The sequence below is a fragment of the Podarcis melisellensis genome, assembly GCF_964234715.1.
Source record: "Podarcis melisellensis genome assembly, chromosome: 14".
Taxonomy (NCBI): Eukaryota; Metazoa; Chordata; class Lepidosauria; order Squamata; family Lacertidae; genus Podarcis; species Podarcis melisellensis.
Genome location: NC_138546.1, coordinates 12,592,900 through 12,602,109, shown reverse-complemented (window position 1 = coordinate 12,602,109; position 9,210 = coordinate 12,592,900). Strand labels below are relative to the sequence as shown.

Genomic DNA, 9,210 nt, shown 5'->3' with positions numbered 1-9,210 from the left:
TCTGGGAAGATGGTGTTCACCTTTCGGATCTCGGCAATGATATTTGGCTGGCCGACATCATCAGAAGCCTTAGGGATTGGTTGCAGCTGTGAGGGTATTGGCGGCAAGCCTTTTTGGCTCGGGTGGCGGTTAGGCATTGGAATATGTTTGTGTATTGGAGGGCAGGGTGTTGCCATCGCCTACCCCTCCCCGTTTGGTTATTCCGTTAAAGGAATCCGGCGGTCATGGATCCTGTCTGACGCCCTTGCTAGGTGGCTAGGGCTATGGCATGACCCCCGGTTACATCAGGGGGAGCTTCCAGTTGTATTTGCATCAACAAGCTCCTCCTACTGGTGGTTAACCCTTGATAGACTCACCCCTCCCTGAGGGGGTGGACTCACGCTCTGTTGTTTTATCCAATGCCTAAGCCAATACAGTGGTACCTCAGGTTAAGTACTTAATTCGTTCCGGAGGTCCGTTCTTAACCTGAAACTGTTCTTAACCTGAAGCACCACTTTAGCTAATGGGGCCTCCTGCTGCCGCCGCGCCGCCGGAGCACGATTTCTGTTCTTATCTTGAAACAAAGTTCTTAACCTGAAGCACTATTTCTGGGTTAGCAGAGTGTGTAACCTGAAGCGTATGTAACCCGAGGTACCACTGTACCACTCACATGCTGTAATCGATAAAGTTGTGGCCTTTTTTTAGCCCATTAACCTAATATACTGCGTCCTTGTGTCTTTCTTATCGTCAAGTGGGTGGCGAGTCCTCGACTCACAAACGTTTTCATGTGAGGAATGTTGAAGGGGATATTCTTATGGAAAGAGAAGCAGGGATGTGTGACCAGCATTCTAGGTGGGGTTATTTGAATGTAGTATCCGGAATACTGCAGTCAGCAACAGTGTCTGGGTGGCAATCAGGAATTTTTTTGGAAAAATCCAGCCGAATAGCAGCCCCTAGCAGCAGTGCCGTTTTTGCTGAAAAAGCTCAACGAGTTTGGAGAAAACTGGGGGGGAAAAGGCTAACAGCTTTTGCCAGAAAGGAAAAAGATTTTTTTAAAAAAATATGGCAACCCTAGTGTTTCATCCTGCTTGTTTCCTTCCTCGTGTTATTGCCAAAAGTAATAACCAGCCAAATTTCAAAGTGCTAATTGCATTATATACCGTAGAAAACAATCAGTTGCTTAGAAACCCCAAAAAAATTCATTACTCATGGTTTGCAGGAACAACATAATTAAGACCTCAGATTTCAAGATGCCTAATCCGATGGTTATGTAACTAAACTGGGTGTACTTTTCCATTTACAGTTTCAAATTCTAGAGTGGGAAAGGATTAAGGAGCACAAAGAACAGGTCGCCTTGAGCGGCAGTGATATTTTTGCAATGATTATCTTATGACCTGGACGCGGGAGAGAGCATTTAAGAACTTCCCTGCTCATTGAGATCTCTTACTGACCATCTTTTGATGGATCTGATGTCTACTAAGTTTACAATCACCGCGGAACAGGCATGTTCAGTTTGCCCCACCCACATAACCCAAGTTTGGATCTACTTTGTGCTGCTGCGCATAACGTTATGGGAGCAAGGTCCTTATCATATATATTAAATTTTAGGAAACATGAGGAGAAATAAATAAATATTACAGCTATCGAAACAATATTACACACTTCAAAGAAACAGGTTGATACAACATAAGACTGGCTGCTAATAAACTACAAAAGAGCAACCCAAAAGCACTCAACCTGAAGCAACTTCAACCCGAGGTATGACTCTATTAAGAAAAAGAAAGAAGCTCATGAACATGCCTATAAATTATCCATGCCTATAAATTATCAGGCTTTCTTGTAACTGAAATGTGTCGGTATCATCCTGCAACAGATCCCAGCAAGTTAAAATGAGGTAGTATCAGCAACAAATTTTATTTCGGTCCCAGGCCAGCATAAGATACATACAGATAAACTGAACACATAAAACTTAAAACATAAAACACATAAAACTAGCAACTGAGTATGTAACACATTTCCCTGTCGTTTGGAAACCATCCTTCATAGTTAAACGAGCAAGACCACGTGGGAGGAAGGATAGTCTCAGCCAATAATTCAGTGTGGCAAGCCATACTCTGGCCTCGATTCTTACGAATCCAGCTTTGAGATGTATGGTAGCATGGGAAACGTGTTTAGGTACTTGTAGGGTTGATCTTAAGAACTTAGATGAAACAAAAGTGTTATGTACTGAAGTTCTCACCCTTGGGCCAGCAGGGGGATACTGTAGATAGTTTTCACTCAGGTCCACATATGCAAATAAGGGATTGAAAGTAACATTCAGTGATTGGATGGTTACAGAAAATGGTTACTGTTGCGTTCTAGTGGAGCTCTGTATAAACAGGCTGGCTGAACCCTTCAGTTCAGTTCTGTTCTGGTCTGTGAATAAACAAGAGCTGTTTGAAGAATTGCTGTGTCATCTGATATGTTCACTCACAACTTAACAAAAAGGATCCTGTGCACATGTTTGTGAAAATGAAGCTCCACTACACACAGTAGGGGCTGACTCAGAAGTAAACATGCACAGGACTGCATGGCACTGAACTCTTCAGTCTGTTAAGTAACTTGGGCCATCTTTTCTTTTTCTTTTTTAAAAACGCAGTCAAATCAGAACTAAGTTTTTCTTGGAAGAACATTTTGTTCAAAATGCCAGTGGTAATAAATCACCAAATACAGTTCCCGTATGAGTATACCAACCGCAGGGCTTATTATGCAATGAACAGAACAAAGTAAAGGCATGCCCGGGTGATGTTATGGCATTTCACACCTTTGCAGGGAAAGCTGCCGAACCACCTGCTTTTCTGCAACTGTTTTATCCCATGTATATTCAACCCTGCTTCCCAGGAGCTACAGGCAACCAGTGTCTCACAGCAACCAGTGGTGTCCGGTGCTCCTTGAGACAGAAAGGGCAGAAGGCGGAGAGAGGTCAAAAGCAGATCCAGTGAAAGGTGTTACCAAGTCATCTGGCTCCAAAGTGCTCCCACTGCTGGTGTTTGAAGCAGTGTACACAGGATGTTAGCCACATCCACATCTGTCCTGTAGTTTCTTGAGAAAACCTGCTGTCGGATGCATTGTCTCTTAAACCAGCTCCCATCCGATTTGAACACGCAAACCACACTCATTTTGCAATTAACCTCAGGTGCATACATTTGAGGCAGCCATTGTGCATGCGCAGATGATGGCACATGCACAGGTGTGAGCTTCACTAAATAGTAGTTATGTGGGGTAATGAAGCCACAGAGAAATCAAACAGGCAATGCTCGTTGGGTGAAGACACCTCCACCACACCCTCCAACATTTCTTTGATAAAAATAGGGATGTCCCATTCCATAATGATCATTTTACTATTTACACCCCACACACCTGACTGTGTTACCCCAACCACTCTGGACAGCTTCCAACACATAATAAAACATTGTTGTTGTTGTTGTTTAGTCGTTTAGTCGTGTCCGACTCTTCGTGACCCCATGGACCAGAGCACGCCAGGCACTCCTGTCTTCCACTGCCTCCCGCAGTTTGGTCAGACTCATGCTGGTACATTCGAGAACACTGTCCAACCATCTCGTCTTCTGTCGTCCCCTTCTCCTTGTGCCCTCCATCTTTCCCAGCATCAGGGTCTTTTCCAGGGAGTCTTCTCTTCTCATGAGGTGGCCAAAGTATTGCAGCCTCAGTTTCACGATCTGTCCTTCCAGTGAGCACTCAGGGCTGATTTTCTTAAGAATGGAAATGTTTGATCTACTTGCAGTCCATGGGACTCTCAAGAGTCTCCTCCAGCACCATAATTCAAGAGCAAGGTCAATTCAAAAGCAATAAAGCATTAAACATTTTTTAAAAACCAACACCTCCCTATAGAGGATTGCCTTCAGATGGCTCGAGGGTCCGTTACCTCCATACCCTCCAACATTTCTCCAATGAAAATAGAGACATCCTAAGGACAAGTTGGACATTCCGGGATCAAAGCAGAAACCGGGATGGATTCTCTAAATCAGGGACATCCCTGGAAAACAGGGGCACTTGGAGGGTCTGCTCCACCCCCTTTCTGGCGTGTACAGCAGCGTGCAAATGCGACTTGAAATGCGACAGGGGAGAACTGCCTCTGTTTTAAGCTGCTAACACTTAAATCTATATTCTGAAAAAGCCACCATCTGCTTGAACAAGTATCCCAGCTGAAGGACTGGAACTAGCTGAAGCACAAGTAGGGAATGCTTTCTTCTGAAACGTTTAAGATAATGTTTTCTTGTTGTTAACTTTGCTGCTGTAAATGCGCACTGTGTAGCTGACCTCCTTTAAGATACAGTGGTACCTCGGGTTACATACGCTTCAGGTTAAATACGCTTCAGGTTACAGACTCTGCTAACCCAGAAATATTACCTCAGATTAAGAACTTTGCTTCAGGATGAGAACAGAAATTGTGCAGCGGCAGCAGGAGGCCCCATTAGGTAAAGTGGTGCTTCGGGTTAAGAACAGTTTCAGGTTAAGAACGGACCTCCGGAACGAATTAAGTTCTTAACCTGAGGTACCAGTGTAATATTTTAGTTTCTTGTTGATTGTGTTACATTGAACGCAAGTTTTATATTTGATTTTCTTCAGTCATGTTTTATCCTGGATCGTCTTATCTGATGTTTTGATGTAGGTAGGTTGCAAACCGCTTGGAGATTTATTTATTTTCTAAAGAATTATAAAGCGGTATAAATTTCCTGGAATGGAAGAAATCACATCTTCCAGTTTCAGTCTGAAGGCGCAATTAAGACTGGTTAGTCTCTGAAATATCACAAGGCTCCTTTGCTTTCTGCAAAGGACATATTTATTTATCAATAAATAAAATAAGATTTAAAAATGCCAGCTCCATCCCGGCCAGGCATCCACGTGGGGCTGAAGGAGGCGGGGCCATCTGCTCGGCTCCTCCCCGCCCGATCAGCTCTGCTCTCGTTTCTTCTGGCCTGGCTCGGCGCTCCACTCCACAACCTGGGGCTTGACAACACGGAGATCCCGGAAGTGAGGCGAAGGTTCGGTCAGAGGCGCAGCGGCTGCGTCGGGTCCTCGTCGTCATGTCTACGGCTATGAACTTCGGGACGAAAAGCTTCAAGCCGAGGCCGCCGGACAAAGGCGCTTTCCCTCTGGATCATTTCGGTGAGAACGTTCCCCCCCCTCCCCGCAACCGTCCGTCACCTCGACTGCGCATGTGCGATTCGTCCAACGACCATAGAGAGGACGTTGGTTGGGGGGAGAGGAAGTACGACAGGCATTTCCGGCCTAAAAGCGAACTCCCAAGTACATATAGTCAATAAGGGCTCTTGCCATAGATGCGCAAGGGATAGAGCGGTACCACTGTGAGCCCATAGAAACGATAGCTTTCCGTTAGCAGAACTTCTGTCATGGGCCCCCTAGGGGAGGGGAGGGGAACTTTTGACTATCGTGCTGCTGATGGACTAGAACTCCCATCATCCTTGGTGAGGGCCATGCTGGCTAGGGCTGATGGGAGTTAGAGTCCCACAACACCTGGGGGCGCATTTTTCGCCGTAAAAATGGAAGGGGAGGGGCTCAAATCAATGATTTTTAAAGCTCCACTTCCAGCACAAGAATTGACACTGGGACCAGTAAGAGAGGCAGAAGAACATTATTTATTTATTTATTTATTTCTATTGCATTTTATTTATTTATCTTACTTTGTAAAATTTATGCACCATTTGATTGTACAGTGATACCTCGGGTTACATACACTTCAGGTTACATATGCCTCAGGTTACAGACTCTGCTAACCCAGAAATATCACCTCGGGTTAAGAACTTTGCTTCAGCATGAGAGCAGAAATTGTGCGGTGGTGGCACAGCGGCAGCAGGAAGCCCCATTAGCTAAAGTGGTGCTTCAGGTTAAGAACAGTTTCAGGTTAAGAACAGACCTCCAGAACAAATTAAGTTCTTAACCTGAGGTACCACTGTATAAAATAGACAAACCTCAAAGCGGTCTACAAAAATAGAATAAAAAAGAATAATTACAAGCCTATTTTAAAACATACAAATATATATATATATCTCCTTTTTGGGGGGCGGCAAGGAGCTCAAGGTGGTGTTTGTAATTCTCCCCCTGCTAATCTATAGTGGCATCATCTGCACTGTACACATAAAGCAAGAGCATAAGAACAGCCTGCTAGATTGAGCCAATGCCACTATAGATTTAAAGCAGCATCACACCACTTAAATAGTCATGGCTTCCCTCAAAGAATCCTGAGAACTGCTAATGAATTCTAAATCAGCAACTTCACACTGAATTCTCCCTTTTGAAACTATTTTTTGCTTGGAGCTTAGTGACCTGAAGGTTTGCTGGCGCCTCGGTGGTTTCAAGGTGTCCCCCCGCCTACTGCATTACGTTCTCGTGCTGAGCCACAGCAGCCAGCCTGTCCTTTGAATAGCGCTATTGTTTTGTCTTACTCCTAATTCCATGTCTGTTTCTTTTCATGCCTCCTGTTTCAAAAAATGTGCTTTCCTTCTGTCGCACAGGTGAATGTACAGCTTTCAAAGAAAAATTCATGAAGTGTCTGAGGGAGAACAGCTTTGAGAATGCATTGTGCAGGCAGGAATCAAAGGAATATTTAGAATGCAGAATGGAGAGGCAAGTGCATTCTTATTTGCAACACTTCACTTAAGCTAATGAATGTTTGCTCTCTTTGCCAGAGACAACTTATGCTGGGCTGTCAGTGCACGGTGGATTTTTGGCTCCACAAACCACTGCTTCATTTTTGAAATCTGTAAAATTACAGTACTTAATTCCCTCTGCCCTCTTTTCTTTTCTCTTCCTCTTCTTTTCTTCTTCTTCTTTGCTGACAGTGAGTCTACATCCACCCCATAAATTTAAAGCATACCCCTTTAACTGTCACTGCTTTCCCCAAGGAATCATGGGAACTGTAGTTTATTAAGGGTTTTGAGAGTTTTTAGGAGACCCCCTGTTTCCCTCCCAGAGCTACAGTTTCCTGAGAAGAACAATTGATTGTTAAATCACTTTGTAGTTTTTGATCTGACTTTGTATAAAGTAGCTTCCTACGTCCCCGTGTTTCTAGGGTGGCTGAGTGGTCCAATGGACTAGAAACCTGTTGTTTTTAAAAGGGAAACTGACATCCTTGGCAATTCAAATTCTCTAGCCCATACCCCTTTTGTGAGCTCCTGTGCATTTTTAAGCAACCACTGCCCACATATTTACAAGCATATTTTTATATCCATAAGCCAGGAACCTTCCTTTAAAAGAAAGCAAACCAACACCCTTAGGAATACAAATTCTTTGCCAGGGGTTCCTCTGCAGTCCTGGAGAATCATTTGAATCTTCTGTGTTTTTTATTTTTTATTTTATTTTAAGGGGTACAAAATTATTCAGAAAATGAAATTGCTAAACATGCCAATTTCAAGTTTAATGCTTTTCAAATTGTTTTTTTTTTTTGTTTGTTTAGACAACTTATGGCCAAAGAACCACTGGCAAAATTGGGATTTAAAGACCTAATAGAAGAAAAATCAGAAACCCAACAGGAGACATTGTGATGAAGAGAAAGAGAACCCTGACCTTCTCCTATAGAAAGGAGCAAATCTGCTGTGGTACATATTGTACGTTTCAGATCCTATCTTGATATGAAGTGCTCCTTGGAAGAAGCTGTTGCCAAGTAGAAGATTTACAGTGCAATCTTGTACACTTACCTGTTCACCAGTAAATCTCACTGAGTTTAATAGGGCTTACTCCCAAGTAAAGGGATCAGAGTGTTGCGATGCTATCCCCACCCAGTTGGTCCCAGTGAACTCAGTGTGTTTCCATCTGAGGACATGTATGTGCTGTTAGTGTGGGGAAGGAAATATCCCTTGGATATTCAAATCTGAACTACAGGCTCTCAGTACTTGCTTTGCAAAAAGCTTTGTTTTGAAGATTCTGGGAGACAAAACTCATTGCACTCTGCATTGGGTTCAGCTTCCCTTCTTACAATTGGTATAAATTATAAATTATTATTATAAATTGTTATTGTTTGAGAGAAATGCTTCCTAGGGTCTTAAGTGCATTTGCTTAGAAAGAAGGTGTGCTGAAATTATTCACCGGGACTTTTGCATCCAAGTGAAGCCTTAGGATAGGCATGTAAATAAATAATTTGTTTTCGAATCAGATTGTTTCTGATCATTTCATTCCTAAATCCAGCCCTCCTCTCCATCTCTTTCAGTTTCAGTTATGAAAATAGTTCTCATCAAGTCAAGTCAAGTCAAGTTCTTTATTACGGTCATAGACCAGCATAAGCAAAACATCTAAATAAGTAGCATAACAGTATGAATCTAAGTGAATAATTATTAAATAAATAAGAGCAAGAACCAAACATATACATAGAATACTTAATTAGGCATAGATAATGGGTGAGTAAAAATTTATAAGAAAAATTAAAAGATCGGTTAACACAGCAATATGGGGTGGGCTTCAGAAGTCCAGGTTTACCAGTAGTTCTCATCAGAAGTGAGAATATTTGCCTGCCCTTTTGTCCTAGACCTCAATCTTTTGGCAACACAGAATTAATTCAGTAAAAAGGAACTCTGTTGCCCCTTTCAGAAATGTATGTGCCTGTTTTGAGATTTTGTTGTTGTTGCTGTCTTAAAACAGAAAGAAAATGCAGTGTGTTCTAGTACAACTAGAGCCAGGGCTTTCTCGGCTGTGGCTCCAATCTGGTGGAACGCTCTGTCACAAGAGACTAGGGCCCTGCGGGACCTGACATCTTTCCGCAGGGCCTGCAAGACAGAGCTGTTCCACCAGGCCTTTGGTCAGGGCGCAGCCTGACCCCCTCCTCTGGCAATCTGCACAGAATTTTGCTTGATGGCTGCCATTAATTTGATTTTAATTAATTTTATAATGAATGTTTTTAGAATGTTGGATTATTTTGATTGTTGTTAGCCGCCCTGAGCCCAGCTTCGGCTGGGGAGGGCGGGATATAAATAAAATTTATTATTATTATTATTATTACATTGGTAAATAAGGCAATGAGAAATACAGGCTCCAATCCAGGGCAAAGTGAGGCACACTTAAGCCTGTAATGTGCAGAAATGTAACTAATTGTGTGCTGAAATGTGGCCACGATATGCATGACTTTGAATGGGGGTGTGTGTTTATGTGTGATTGTTTTTAAGAGTTTGTTTGAGGAACGGCATACCCTTTGATTTGAAGGTGATTCTCCTGCATTCGAAT

At 42.9% G+C, this 9,210-nt stretch overlaps 1 protein-coding gene across 1 annotated transcript; it reads left to right on the top strand.

The window, feature by feature from the left end:
- The first annotated feature begins 4,967 nt into the window (after nt 1-4,967).
- Nucleotides 4,968-7,922, top strand: COX19 (cytochrome c oxidase assembly factor COX19). The gene is made up of 3 exons (XM_081887896.1): nt 4,968-5,145; nt 6,513-6,624; nt 7,454-7,922. The coding sequence occupies exons 1-3, from the start codon at nt 5,064-5,066 to the stop codon at nt 7,539-7,541; spliced, it is 282 nt and encodes a 93-aa protein (XP_081744022.1). The 5' UTR covers nt 4,968-5,063; the 3' UTR covers nt 7,542-7,922.
- Nucleotides 7,923-9,210: the final 1,288 nt, after the last annotated feature.

Excerpts from the sequence above, each read along its gene's own strand:
- COX19 (XM_081887896.1), top strand. The coding sequence starts at position 5,064 with ATGTCTACGGCTATGAACTTCGGGACGAAAAGCTTCAAGCCGAGGCCG. Across the intron at positions 5,146-6,512 it reads TTTCCCTCTGGATCATTTCG|GTGAATGTACAGCTTTCAAA; the intron begins GTGAGAACGTTC and ends TCTGTCGCACAG. Across the intron at positions 6,625-7,453 it reads TTAGAATGCAGAATGGAGAG|ACAACTTATGGCCAAAGAAC; the intron begins GCAAGTGCATTC and ends TTGTTTGTTTAG.